General features: G+C 52.0%; 1 protein-coding gene across 1 annotated transcript in view; it reads right to left on the bottom strand.

The window, feature by feature from the left end:
• Nucleotides 1–5,023: 5,023 nt before the first annotated feature.
• The window catches only part of ASIC2 (acid sensing ion channel subunit 2), a 277,373-nt gene continuing 267,533 nt past the window's right edge, over nucleotides 5,024–14,863 (bottom strand). The window contains exons 7-10 of the mRNA XM_003933026.4: nucleotides 13,778–13,869; nucleotides 9,841–9,920; nucleotides 8,144–8,212; nucleotides 5,024–5,990 (exon numbers count right to left, since the gene is read on the bottom strand). Of these exons, the coding sequence (XP_003933075.3) occupies nucleotides 5,889–5,990; nucleotides 8,144–8,212; nucleotides 9,841–9,920; nucleotides 13,778–13,869 (343 nt within the window). The 3' untranslated portion in view covers nucleotides 5,024–5,888. The remainder of the gene's footprint in view (nucleotides 5,991–8,143; nucleotides 8,213–9,840; nucleotides 9,921–13,777; nucleotides 13,870–14,863) is intronic.

Here is a 14,863-nt window from a genome sequence, read left to right as displayed (position 1 = left end):
AAATCAATGTTCTACAGGAGTAAAAGAGAAAAGAAGAAAAGACAAAATGTGTTTTATACCCTTAAACATATTTAATCCTCGTAATAACCCTGAAAACTAAACATCAGCATTTCTGTTTTATAGATGGAGACATGGGGGCTCTGAGCAGGAAATTAAATATTTGCTTAGATGCCTGACATTCACTTACAGCTTCAACTCATAGACAGAGTCAGGAGGCACCAAAGGGATTATTTGTCCATTTTCATCCCCTCCCCTTGTATAAAGGAGGAAACTGAGGCCCACAGAAGTGAAGAGAACTGGGCCCAAAGTCATGTGGTCAGTTTGCAGCAGAAACAGGTTAGAAACTCAGTCTTCTGATTTGACCAAAGCCTTTGCCAACCCACTGCTTTGTTCTTGAAAAACGAGTACCAGTTTCATCAAATGTGAAATTGAATTATTATTATTATTATTATTATTATTATTATTATTATTTTTGAGACAGAGTGTCGGTCTGTCGCCGGGCACCAGGCTGGAGTACAGTTGTGTGATCTTGGCTCGCTGCAACCTCCGCCTCCTGGGTTCAAGCAATTCCCCTGCCTCAGCCTCCCAGGTAACTGGGACTACAGGCACATGCCACCACGCCCAACTAAATTTTTTTTTCTTTCTATTTTTAGTAGAGGCAGGGTTTCACCCTGTGATTCTCCTTCTTCTACCTGTCCTCAAGTGTGGTTGGGTCCTAAAGTCCTGTTTCATAGTCCCCATGGACCATATGCCCTCTAGAATAACCTGTTAGCCTTAGGAACACATAAATGCATGCACAAAAAGATCCCATGTGCTGAGAGGCTAAGAATCTCCAGTGAGTGGGGAGAAAGATATTAGCTCAGAAATTCCTTGGGTGGGAAAGGTCTTCCTAGCCTCTTGGGGAACAAAGGAAAGAGCTTGAAGGACTTTAGCCATGACACCCCTCTCAGCATGCTGGCTAGGCCCTTCATCCTTCACCACCTGTCTACCTCTCAGCGGTCATTTAGAACATTTGTGCCTTCCTGTCTTTGCTTGGGTTCTCCTGCTGCGTGCAGTCTCATGAACTATGCCTCCTCCAGCCTCCTGGGCTTTGCATATGCTGCTCTCTCACTTCCCTTCAACGGGAAAACCCAGATTCCTCTTTGGCAGTCTTCTGTTTACATGTCAGTATTCCCTGCTCAGATTAGAAATTCCTTGCCTCACTGCAAGTGCCCGGCACGGTAGCAGTCACTCCATAGAGTAGCATGGCGGGGGCTCCTGGGTCTTTCCTGCATTTGCCCCTTCTTCTTTCCCCTGTCCCCTTTCCTGTTATGCCAGAGAGCTTGTTCTGTGCAGCAGAGGTCTGCCCTGGCCGTGTGCGGCTGCATTCTCTCCTCTTGCAGCAGCAATTCCCTGCCCTCTTCAAGCCCCATTTTCTTTGTAACATGGGAGCTCATTCATTGGGATCTCATGGAGACCCTCAGCTCCGTGCAGAGGTTGGTTCTTAAAATTGAAGCAAAATCTCTGAGATTGTGGAGGAAGAGGTTTCCTTTGGGCCTGTGGGCTCAGGTGGGCTGTGCTGAGCTTTACCCGAGGGAACACACTGCCCACCAGGATCACACCTGTGGGCAGGGCCCGCCTCCGACGCCCTCCTTCCCAGTTCACCAAGAGCCATTCTCCAGAGACCCTCTGTTGACTCTGGTCTTCCCTCATCAGTGCTGTGGCTCCGCAAGCTTCTCACTAGGAACGTTCGTGGTTGAAACTCTCACAAAAATAGCTTCAAGCTGGAAAGAGGAAAATAGAATAACTCCGGCCTCTCCCTGCCAAAAACAACAAAGCAACAGTGTGCGAGCAACCAGCCCAGTCCTCTGACGACGGATGCTAACAGCGAGGCTCAATCATTTCACCCTCTTCAGCTGCGGTACATCCCCCCAGAGCCTGTGTCTGGGGTCATGTGCCATTAATTAATTAACTGATTGATTAATTGATTGATCAAATCCTCTGAAGTCACTGAGAATTCAACCTTGTGGTTTGGACTTGGGATTGCTCCACGCTCCTAGTCTTGGTGTCATCTTTTGGGTCGTTTCTGAAAATGGGACAACTCCTTGGGTCTCCCCTGTCCTCCGGACCTCCCCAGGTCCACACTAAGGAAGTGATCACACAAACAGCTACTCATTTAATGGGAGGGTCATAAAAACACCTCCCACTCACTGGAATTTCAACTGTGTCTTTTGTTAACAGGCAATTAATAATAATCAGTAGCTGGCTATCAATTTGCTCTCTTGAATTTTCTATTTTTTTTTCTTTAAACAGGTATAAGGATGTAGACCTGGTTTAAGCGGAACAAAGCCAGAATCCTCAAATCCATACAGGCGCAGACATATGTGAGCCCTGAAGCAATCCAAATGCATCTAAATATTCTTTGCTCTATCACAAATGAATCTAATTTTTTTTTCTGAAATGGAAGCCAGAAATCCAACGAAGCAGTTCAAATTGTAATTTAAGCTATAGATTTTTAAAAAATTTATGAAGCTGCTAAACTGGAACGAGGCAGAAGTATCAGAGAGACTTCCAACTAATTGAACAGTCATTTCATTTGGTTCCTGTACCTGATAGGAGTGTTCTCAGGCCACCCGCTGGATCCCTGTTCTTCTGTATCTGACAGTGTAGATACCAGCAGGACATTTTCCAGCCTAATGTAGTCATGGGTGAGTTTGTCTCAGGAGAGGGACTTTTGTACTCTGGCCAAGTCTGGAAAACTGATCACTTTTAGTCCTTCTTGTTTAAAGTGAGTCACCTTAAACCTTAAAGTGGTGGGTCTGCAGAGGGAACTGTGAGACAGGGAGCTTAGGGGTATAGCTTTGACACTGCCGCTAACTCACCGTGTGACCCTTGGCCAGGCCTTCCTCTCCCCTTGATGTTCTGTTCACTTGGAGAATGAGGGCATTAAGCTACCTGATCCAGCAGGTCTGTGGGCCTGTGCACCTGTGGTAGGCAGAGTAATGGCCCCCAAAGATGTCCCCATCCTAATCACTGGAAGCTGTGAATGTGTGACCTTACATTTGTAAAAGAGGCTTTGAAGAGGTGATTAATAATCTCGAGGTGGGGAGGTTATCCTGGATTATGCAGTAGGCCCAATGTTATCAGAAGGGTTTTTTTAAAAGGCTGGGCAAGGGGCCTCACACCTGTAATCCCAGCACTTTGGGAGGCTGAGGTGCGCAGATCACTTGAGGTCAGGAGTTTGAGACCAGCCTGGTCAACATGGTGAAATCCCATCCGTACTAAAAATAAAAAAGTTAGCTGGGCATGGTGGTGAATGACGGTAATCCCAGCTACTCAGGGGGCTGAGGCAGGAGAATCACTTGAACCTGGGAGGTAGAGATTGCAGTGAGCCAAGATTGTGCCACTGCACTTCAGCTTGGGTGACAGAATGAGACTGTCTCAAAAAAAAAAAAAAAAGTTCTTTAAAAATGGAAGAGGAAGCAAGGAGAGAAGTCACAGTTACAGGGAGATGTGCCTGTAGGAGAAAGTTAGATTTGTGACAGAAGGACTTAACCCGTTATGGCTGCCTTTGAAGATGGAGGAAGGGGCTGCAAGCCAAGGAATGGGGACAGCCTCTGGAAACTGGAAAAGGCAAGAAAAGGAGTCTCCTATAGAACTTCTAGAAAGAAATGCAGCCTTGCTCACTGGATTTTAGCCCAATGAGACTGTGTCAGACTTTTGGCCTATTGAACTGTAAGAGAACACATTTGTGTTCTAAGCCACAAAGGTAATAGTTATTTGCAATGGCAGTGATAGAAAATAATACAAGGGGGCAGCTTTACACTCCTGAAGAACAAAATCTAGCTTTGCTAACAGCTGGCAGCCCCACCTGGGAGAATGCTTGGGGGGAGGCATCACAGGCGCGCTCTGTCCCAGCTGCCTTCTGCAGTCCCCAGAACTGGCAGCTCCTGGCCATGCTTGGATGCGAGCATCCCACTGGGCAGGGGAGGTGGTGCTGTTATGGCACTTTGAGTCTCAGATCAGCTGGTTCTGCATCTTCTCCTCACACAGGTAAGGTATTATCTTCATCCAGAAAATGAGGGAGCTGTGCCCAGAGAGAAGCATGGTCTCACTCACTGTCACACAGCTACTGAGATAAGGTCGTGGGGCTGGGGCTCCTAACTCCTGGTGGGAGACTCTTCAGTTTGTCACATTGGGCAAGTAATTTTCCCTTATGTTAGTGGGTCATGAAGGAGAAACAAACAGACAGATAGGGAGGTCGGATGGCAGAATGGGACCAGAACCCTGAACCTCGGTCTGGACAGTGCTTTCTGAGCATCTGTGGATGAGGGGAAAGGCACAAGCCACATTAGGGCTTTCTTCACTGCTTTAGGAGAGATTCTGAGTTGGGAGTGGTGGGGGCCGGTAGGGGAAAGTAAAAGATTAGGCTGAAGGCATTGTTGCAGTGGAGCCAGCGTGGTGCTGAGGATGAGGGTTCTGCCTGAACAGGAAGCTCTCTCGCACCTGGAGGCTGAAAAGGGCATGCCCTGCACCTATAACACCAAAAGGCACCTCCCAACCTCTCATCCCACCTTGACATCCTCTAAGAAGTCATGGGGAGCAAGGCAGAGTGCCAGTGTAACCTCTGGGGAGACAAGGCAGGTTAGGAAGGCTTGTGTGTGTGCGATGGAGGCCATGCTGGGGCCTGTGTCCAGCCGAAACTCATTGACGGGGTTAGGAGGGGTCAGGATAGCAGACAGGTCACAAACCAGCTTCCTTGGTGGTTTCCATGTCTGGGCAGAATCCTCATGCCACATGCCCACAGTCTGGGGTAGTGTCCTTCAGAATGCAGGCTGTGAACTAGCAGTGGGCCTTGAAGATATTTACAAGGTTGTGAGCAATCATTAAAAAAAAGTTAGAATAAATACATAGAGTAAGCACATTTGGTAAAGGTAAGTGTTGTTGCATAAAACTTTACAGATACACAGTCTGCAGTTTTGACCTGGCAAGCCCCAGAGGAGAGAGACTTGAATGTGGAGAAAAGGCGGAAATAACTCAGCCATTTCCACAAGACCAGCTTTTAATATGACCGTGATTTGAAGCACGAATAAATAAACGCCAAAGAAAATGGAAAAACCAAACCAAACCTCAGAACATTAAAATTTTTAAAAAAAGCATAAAACAAAGCAAAACAAAACAAATCTCCATCAGACAAACATAAAAGCCCCCCGACCCCAAATAAAAAGAATCAGACTGTACAAGTTGTGTCACAGGAAGAGAAGAACGACGTGGGCACCATGGGTGAACAGGGGAGCCCCCTGTCCGCTGGCTGCTGTGCTGCGCCGGGGCGGGAGGGAGGTTGGCCCGGGTCACCTTTGGCACTGAAGCCCCATGGGCCAGGTTGGGGGAAAGGGGTTTGTGGGCAGGTTAAGAACCTTCACAAACGACACAAGAATTGAATGTAGCAGAGTCCCGCGGTTCCCTCTTGATTGTGCAGTTCAGATTCCAGGGTGGCCTCATGATGACTCTGGACCTGGAATCTGGTCCCACCGCACGGGCAGCAGTGTGGACACTGGAAACCGCGTGGAGGAATGTCATGTACAAGACAGACGTGGAGGTGGCGCCGTAAGAAGTCTGAGCATGCAGGTGCTTTATACATCTGGCAGTGAGATGTGATGGCAGGTTTGTTCTTGGACAGTGCCAGAGTGTGACTCATCTCTCCTAAGAGTGACGCACGGCGGGACCCAAGGACGCGTCGTGTTGGACGTGGCCAGAGCGAGGTCTAGGCAGCTAGTCTGCAGTGTGTGCATAGGGACTCTTGCTTTCTTCTGGCGTCAGGGGCCATCCCACCTGAGCTTTCTGTTCCTTGTCCTGGGTCTTGGGCCTCAAGGTCTGTTTGGAGGGGGTGTTGGGTGGCTCGAGGGGTGTCAGCAGGCAATCTCCTCCAAGGTCCCCAGGGCCGTCTGCAGGGGCACGTTCACAGTGTGGCTGATGGTTTCAGAGTGGTTTGGCATTGTGTCACAAGTGCTCTGGAAGGGAATGGTTGGTGCGAGTTGATTATTCGCTCAGCAAAAATACATCGTGATGCCACCAGCGGCCCAGCCTCGGCCCTAGGGAAGGTGCTCCCCACTTCTGGGCTGCTCCTGCTCCAGACATCTGATAGGCTGCTTTGCCATTGTGGGGCATGAGGCTGAATGGAATTCTTACCATTGCATACCCAGGTGCCCCTATGGCAGTGAGAAGGCTCCCTGGTTTGATCAGCAGCTGATTTAATCCCTCCTAGAGGTGCCCCTCATGTAACTGGACCTATCCCTGAGTAGTCTCTAGCTTTGAGGCTGGATGGTCCTGAGTCTGGACCTCTCCCTTGGGGGCCTTCCTTGGGGCTTTGGTGCAGAAACTGCAGTCTGTGGCTAGGCCTGGGGCAGGGAGCACCCCTGGCTGAGGCCAAGCAGGAAGGGTAGAAGGCCTTAGAGCTCAGAACTGGAGCTGGTCAGAGCTGCCCCAAGGACTTTTAGAGTTAAGCTGGACCCAGGGAAACGTAGTTGTGGGTGCCTAAGCAGGGAGGGGCTGAGCTGGCCGCACATGAATCTTCAGCCTGGTTCCCAGGCTGTGGTGGGAGGGAGGCCAGGAGGGATGGGAGCAGGGGACAACTAGCCAGGAGGCTATGCCAGGAATTTGGGGAAGATTTGATGGGGCCACAGCTAGGGGAGGAGGAACAGGATGGAGAAGAGGCTGTGACGCTGAGATCTTCTGAAGCAAGAAGGGCTCTGGGGGGCAAAGGGAACCACTTCCTGAGCACTTATTATAAACTGGGTGCTGTGCTGACTGCTTTGCTGGCAGGATCTCACTTAACTCGGGTGACAGCCTCCTGGGGTCTGATCTGTGAAGATGCTCAGGGAGGTTAAATATATAACTTGTTCCCAGGCACACAGCCAGGAAGCTGGAGCCCTGGGATCCAGCCAGGCCAGTTGAGGCCAGAGCATGGGCACATTCCATGCTGCCCTCCCCCTCAGCTGTCTTTCCTTCCACAGAGGCTGCAGGGGACCGGAGAATCAAAGCAAGATGTATATAGACAGTGTGTGGAATAGAAATGGGAGCCCATATAGGGGGGAAGGGGCTGAGATCCATTTTGGATTTATTGACATTAAGTGGGTGGTGGTCACTCAGTGGGCATGATTTTCCATGGCTGGAGGTGCTGATTTGGGGCCCAAGGCTGGATGGGGAAAGCCAGCAACACCTGCACCCTTCCGCGAAGGCCTGAGCCCAGGAGGAGACTGAGTTTGGGAAGGAGAATGACCAACAGCCATAGAGGGGCTGCCCCTCGGGCTATAGGAAAGAAAGGCAGAGTGGGGCAGTGGTTAGACGCACTTGGAGGGCTGCTCTGACACTCAGCATCTGTGGGACTTTGGTCTCTGGGCCTCAATGGCCTCAGATACAAAGTGCCTGACAGTGCCTGATATGTATCAGGCATACAATAGTCAGTAGCTATAATGGGCACTATTGCTACTACCAACTTCATGGGGCTGCATAGTCTATCCGTTTTGAATGGGATGGAGAGCCACTGGTGCTCTGCTTGTGCTTTGCCACCACTGGGGAATAAGGGAGCAGACATCCAGAACCTCTCCAGTTCTCCCCCTGCTGTGAGATGAGGGGAGCAGCTGACTGCCTGGGAGGAGCTGGAGTGGGCCAGGCAGGTCCTACGCTTGGAAGCACCTCCTGGTGTCTGCTGCATCCATACTGGCTTCTGGGATGAGTCTGAGAGAGAGGCTCGAGGCTCAGCTGGAGTGTCCTCAGCTTTGGGAACTGACAGCATGTCCCAAGCCATGAGAAGGTGTGCAGTGAGTCACATCTTTCCTGCCTGGCCCCAGTATCTGGTTTCATACTGCCAGTACAAGCCAGACCGGCAGAACCACAGTCAATCAGTGAGCTGCTCTTACCGCGTTCTCATCGTGGCAGAACCACAGCCAATCAGTGACCTGCTCTTACCACGTTCTCATCGTGGCAGAACCACAGCCAATCAGTGACCTGCTCTTACCGCGTTCTCATCGTGGCAGAACCACAGCCAATCAGTGAGCTGCTCTTACCGCGTTCTCATCGTGGCAGAACCACAGCCAATCAGTGAGCTGCTCTTACCGCGTTCTCATCGTGGCAGAACCACAGCCAATCAGTGAGCTGCTCTTACCGCGTTCTCATCGTGGCTCCCTTCGTCCTCCTCTTTGCCAAGCAGGTCTAATAGCTTCTCTTTGATCAGCTGCAAGAAAATCAGGAAGGGTTGGTCAGGCCGGGAGGAGGGTGCAGAGGTAGAAGGGACCTCCCTCCACTGGGCCCCGCTGGGGCTGGCAGCTGCCCGAGCTGTGGTTGGACAGAATGTGGCACAAGCCCAGCCTGGCAGCCAGCTCCAGGTGCCTGTCTGTCTCAACCCAGCCTTTTGGCTGAAATGGGATTTTGTTGCAGGAGCCAGAACCTGGAAGAGGTCATGGAGGGCCCTGCATCGCAGCATGGACTGCTGTCTTTGTGCTGGAGAGTGTTAGTAGGTGGCATGCCCTGGTACGGCTGGCTCCCTGTCTGTCCTGAGGAGAAGCCTCCCCTTTCTGTGGCTGGGCCTGGTGGACAAGATTATTATCTGCTGTCTAGGCCTGATACTGCACACAGTTCAGAAGACCAGGGCATGTCTGAGTTCATAACATTTTATTCCTAGCAATAAAGGGTAGTTCTTAAATCTGTTACCTGGTGTGATTCAGTTGCCACAACTGTGTACAGTTTTTCACAAAAATCCATAAACAAAGCAGAACAGAATCTGGCCGTGGGAACTGATGTGGTTCTGGGGTCACTGTTCCCAGAGGAGTGAGATTCTCCAGAGGAGCCTGGTCACTGGGTGACCAGGAGCTAGAACTTGGAAGAGGTAATGAAGGGCCCTGTTTTGCAGTGTGGACTGCTGTCTTTGTGGGCAGTCCCACAAAGCTCCCCACCGTGGTTCCGAGCAGCTTTTGGTCACCGACAGATGCCTCTGAGAGGCAGAACATGGCTCTGCCGGCTCCTGTCTACTGCTCCTGTTTGGGGGACTTCACAGGTTCGGGCGATCTTTGGAAGTTCTGGAGCCATTGCCTTTTTCAGGGGTGCACGTTGGAGGTGAAGTGCACTGCCCATCTCACAGCCAGGGGGATGGAGGCCTCCAAGGCAGCACTGGTCAGGACAGAGCCTGGGATGGTGGCATCCCCGGGCTCGCTCTCAGAGGGAGGTACAGCTGAGAAGGCTGACAACTCTGGGACTCTTGGTGCCAGAGAAGCTTTTAGAGGCCTTGTTCCAGCCACCTCTTGAGGGAGACATCTCCCCAGACTGTCAGCAGCCGGGGCAGCCGGCATGCCCTGCTGTCTTCTCGCTCAGGAATGCTGAGGATTGCTGGGAAGTGCCCCTTCCCTAAGACTGACTGGGCCACAGAAGACATGACTCTGGATGGGCCACCTAGAGGGGAGGTGTGTGTGGGTCGGGGAGCTTGTGTGCAGGTGTGTACCTGCCCATGGATGAAGCCACCACCTCCAGCCCAGCTGCAGGAGGGGCTCGGAGCTGGCCTCTGCACAATCCGTCCCCTTCTTCTGATCCCTGCCCATCCTTCCCTGCCAGCGTAGATGGCCCAGTGCTGTTCCAGCTCCCAGAGGACAGGCCTGTGTTTCTCTTACACCCACCACCCCCCAAAAAAACTCCCATCCCCTTCCCCCACGGTGCCTGGGCTTCAATGATCGACTCTTATCGGTGGACAGGAGGGGAAGCAGGCTCTGCATGGAGAGAGGCACCACCTTCCCTCTGCGGTGGTCCTGGACATGGGGCAGGATCAGGGCACCAGCATGTGGTCATTTCCCTGTGGAGAATCCCAAATCTTACCTCATAAATATAATCAAAGAGCTCTAGTACTGTAAGGATACTAGCACCAATGAACAATCCCATCTGACCACCAATATCACCTGGAGAGAGAGGGAAAAGACCAACGATGTGCTTTTATGCAGCTTCCAGGAAGGGTGAACAGACAGATGGAACCCAGAGCTTCTGAGTGGTACTCCCTCCACAGGGGTCTCGGCCTCGCTGTAGGAGGGCCAGGCCTTTGGCAGCTCCTTCCCTCATTGCACAGCTCTGCGAGCTAGTGTTTTTCAGCATTAAGTGGGGTCGGGGACTAACCTGATGGCTTATTGGAGGGGCTAGGAATAGATCGCATGACCCACAGGGCTAACGGGGTTGTTCAGTTGCACTGAACTACTCTGATTGGGTCCTGCTTTGACTCTGGGCTGGGAACAGCGAGAGCGGAGAGATACAATGTGTATGGACTAGAGGCAGGTGCCCTGGGTGGGAATCTCAGGAGCAGGTACACCCCAACCTGACATAATATGGGCTTCAGGGCCACCTTGAGACACCTCCCACCCTTGGGATAAGGTCACAGGTGTCTCCTATCTTCCCCACACGAAGGTAAATGTGCAATTTGGACACTTTCTAGAGCTGAGGTTCTTACTCTGGGACTTACGGGCCCCCATTGTTTAAAGTTTTTCTGGATTTGTCTTTAGATCCCCCTGCATTTAACTCTCCTGAAAGAATTGTAATCAGTGTTGATGCCTGGACACACCTAGGCCAATAGAATCAGAGCCTCTGGGGTTGGGGTCTGGATGTCAGGATTTTTACGTTCCTGCTGGGGGTGAGGTGCATTCTCAGGCCCACCAGACTTTGAGAACCATTTCCTGGGAGGTCTTCAGGTGGCTGGGAACTCTCCTGAAATTGAATGCAAAATGCGTGTGCTCCTGGAGAGTCCATAGCTATCACGAGTTTTTAACAGGGATTCCGAGTCCCCAAAAACTTAAGCTGCTTTGCTGCAGAGGCAGTGTGGCAGAGCATATGGCTCTGAGGCTCTGAGTCCAGAGAGTGGCCAACAGCTGGTTGTGTGGCTTTTGTAAGTTTTGACCTTCTCAGGAGCTTTGCCTCCAAAGGACAGTTGGTGTTGGTGCAGGATGGAGGGGTTGGGTCAGATGAACTATGGAGTTCTTTCCAGCCCTAATCTCTGACTCTCAGTCTCCAGAAAGAGGGGTGGGAATATGGGGTTGGGGGGCACAGTTGGGGACAGCTGGACAGTTCTCTTGGAGATGCCAGGTTGGCCTCTTGGTCTGAGAACTCTCCGGTGGGCAGATGTGCCCCACTCCTCCTCAGCTTATGGCTGGGTGGGGACCAGCACCCACATGCCCAGGTGAACCACAGAGATGGCTGGGAGAGGGCGCTTCCCAGTGGGGCTTGGTGCTGGGCTCCAAATGGCTCTCCCTCATTCCTTTCCCCGTCCCCCTCTCATGTCTTTAATGGAGGCTTCCTGGGGACTTTGTTCTCATGGGTATGTATGTTGGGTGGGAGGTGTGTGATGCGCATGTGTAGTGTGAGTCTGTAGTGGTATGGTGGGGGGTTTGTGCCAGGGTCCAGGGTGTGTGCATGGATTTGTATGAAAGCAGGCAGGAGGTCTGGCTGTGGATGGCTTTATGTAGGTGACTCTCCCTATCTAGTTTAGGCACCTTGAATGTGTCTAAGTGTGTGAGTGGGGGTCTGTGGAGGTGGGCAGAGCATGTCTGAGTATGTATGGCATGTGTAGTGTGGGTGTGCTTGTGTGTGTATATGGGGGTGTGTGGGGGCTGTGTGCACAGGTGTCTCTCTGTAGCTGTGTGATTTGTACATGGGGCTGTAGAGGTGAGCATTTGCATGTGTGATTCTGGACTACCGTGGGTGCACGAACCTGTAGGTTTGTTGCTTGTGTGTGCAGATTGCGGTGGGGTACCCTGTGGGTAGTGTGAGTGCTGTGTAGCGTGCATGTGCCTGGACACCAGGAGGTGAGAGAGGGCCACGCGGTGCTGGGAGAAGGGCCTGATGGGGCCTGATGGCTGAGGGTTTGCAAGCGGCACACGCTGTCATCATAGGAGGTCCAGATGGCAGCATGAGCTCCTCAGCCGGCTATTCTGGGTGGGAACATGATGCTGGGAACAAGCTAATTCTCATATCTGATGCAGACATGACAGATTCAGAGCTCAGGTCCTTCTTGCTCTCTCTCTCTCTCTCTCTCTCTCTCTCTCTCTCTCTCTCTCTGTGTGTGTGTGTGTGTGAGAGAGAGAGAGAGCAAGAGCGAGAGCGAGAGCGAGAGAGAGAGAGAGAGAGAGAGAGGAGAGAGAGAGAGAGAGGACTGTGAGCCTATGTTGGGGGAGGGCAGGGGGTGGGAAGAGGCCTGTCCCGAGTCCTCTTTATGGAAATAAAAGGCAAGGCCAGCACAGGGGTTAGTGAGGGGGTCTACGTCTCTGGTGGGGACAAGGGCATGAGTCTCTTAGCTCAGTAGCTTTGGTCACAATGACTTCTGAGGCTGAGTGACAGCCGCTTTAACCCAGCTGGGACTGAGTTATGGCTGGGAGTCCCCAGCCTCCTGGAGGAGGTATAGAAATGCTTAGCTAGACCGGGCCCGGTGGCTCACGCCTGTAATCCCAGCACTTTGGGAGGCCGAGGCGGGTGGATCACTAGGTCAAGAGATCGAGACCATCCTGGTCAACATGGTGAAACCCCGTCTCTACTTAAAATACAAAAATTAGCCAGGCATGGTGGCACGTGCCTCTGGTCCCAGCTACTTGGGAGGCTGAGGTGGAAGAATCACTTGAGCCCCGGAGGTGGAGGTTGCAGTGAGCCGAGATTGTGCCACTGCACTCCAGCCTGGTGACAGAGCAAGACTGTCTTAAAAAAAAGAAAAAGAAAAGAAAAGAAAAGAAAAGAAATGCCCAGCCAGCTGAGGTCTGGGTCCCTGGAATAGTGACTGTCCAGGTGCCGAAACTACAATTTATGGACCTTTTCTGGGCAAGGAGCTCATCACATTTAACCATCACAACAAGCTCTTACAGTGGGTTTTATTAAACCCATCTTGCAGATGAGGAACCGGAGGTTCAGCAAGGTAAAGCTACTTGCCCATATTCTCACAGCTGGTGTGAGGAGCCAGATAGGAGGCACCTGCCCCTTCCAAAATGCCAGCATCACCTGGTTCAGCTCAGGGAGGCAACAGCTATTTCTCTTTCTGGGGCACAGGCATCAGATCCTTTTTTGAGAGTGAATGGGAGCCTGGAGAAGGGCTCGCGGGTCAAGTCCTTTAGCTGTCCACTCTCAGGGGTCTTGTGAGTTTGGGGCTGGGTTGGAGCAGGATGGAAATTACCCCCCTGTGTCCATCATGTGCCACTGGGGCCGGGGAGCTCATGTCAACTTGTGTGGAGTGGCAGCGGGTCTGTGGATACCTGGGGGGACTGGCCCTTCATTTGTGATTGACAAATGACTCAGTCCAGGGGGCAACACCTGGTCCTCCTGATGCAGCAGTGTTGCTTTTGGGGTGAAGCTCCATCAGGGTCCTCATTGTGCCCCGCCTGGGGCCACCCACAGTTCAGCCTTCCCACCTTCTCTTCTTCTGATACCTCTTCCCTCCCTCCATGGCCACAGGATCCTGACTGCAACCTGGGGCAGAAGATCATGAACTCCAAGAGTGCAGGGCTGGAAAGGCCCAGAGAGACCTTTAGGCTCACCCTCCTCATTGCATAGGTGGGGAAAATGAAGCCAAGATCAGAGAATGAATTGGGCCTGAAATTCCACCCCACTGGGGTTCTTTCCATTCCGGGAGAGGAGCAGTGCAAGGAAAGAGGGGGTAATCGTTAGTAAATTAAAAGGTTAGACTCCTCCGAGGCTATGTGTCTGTCTGCCTGCCTCCCCATCCACCTGGGCATCCTCCCTCCCTCCCACCCTCTGTGAAATGCGGAAATTTGTGCAACAGACACCGACTTACCAAGTAAGGCAGCAACTTCATACGCCTTCTTCTGTTCAATTGTCTCGTAATTGAGAGCTTCAAAAAATATATCCAGAACAAGGATGTTCTCTCTGCAGACAGAATAGTCAGTACCATACATGGTTAGCGCTATCAGCATTCGCAGGGAGCATCTAATACAGCTTTCCCATGGAAAGATGGAGAAGCAGGCCCAGAAGTGAGGCAACTCGCCCAAAGTTAGTGCTGGTGAGTGGCAGAGCTGCAGCTTTAAACCAAGAGGCCTGATTCCCAGCCCAGGGCTGGAAGCCTAACCAGCTGCCTCCTTGTGCAGCTCATTTCTCTCTTCTCGCTTTCTCTTCGCCCCCTTTGCAGGAGTCCTGCCTGGCTTCCAGTCCTCTGAGCCCCCAAGGGCCTGCCTGGTCCTCAGCATGAAGGTGAGTTTCAGTAATCTCCTGACAAGTCTTGCCTTGGCTGGGGTGCCTGCTTCAGCTGACCTCATGGGCAGCGCCTGCCCACTCCTGAGACCCCTTAAATTCCTACTGGGATTTATAACAAGCTCCTGGTGGGAGGCCCTGCTCTGGCATTGCCGAGTCAACCGCCGAAGTCAGGGAAGGTTTGCAGGGAGCAAGCTTACATCTGGCTGGGGGGTGTTCTGGAAGACGCATGGCGGCTTGCTTTGCTCCTTTCGGCAGGTGTGTGAGTGAGACACATCTTGGCAGTAAAAGTCATCGCTGCCTGCAGACTGTCTGCCAAGCAGCAGGGCCTGGCGTCTCCCACAATTCCCGTCTCCTCCAATGTGCTCTCAATGCCTTCAGTGTTCCTTATTCTCAACTCGCTGAGCAAAAGCTGGCCCAGGATGGGGTCTGGGGACAGTGTTGGCGGGAGGGAGGGGCTGGGGAAGCGAGGAGCAGTTTCTTCTAAGAGCAGGGCTCCCAGGGGAGCGCTTCAAAGTATCGCCCTCTCTTGCCTGGCTTGCAACAGCCACTTCCTAGTGGCTCCCTTCTTCCCATCTGCCTTCCCCTGTCTTCTCTACCGCCGCCCTAAGGATCTTTCTAAAACTGCTAAGTTGATTCAAATGAAATAAAATGACAGCTCTACTCCCCAGTC

The sequence above is a fragment of the Saimiri boliviensis genome, chromosome 17 (assembly GCF_048565385.1).
Source record: "Saimiri boliviensis isolate mSaiBol1 chromosome 17, mSaiBol1.pri, whole genome shotgun sequence".
NCBI lineage: Eukaryota > Metazoa > Chordata > Mammalia > Primates > Cebidae > Saimiri > Saimiri boliviensis.
The sequence above is the reverse complement of the archived record's forward strand: the minus strand, read 5'-3'. Positions and strand labels throughout refer to the sequence as shown.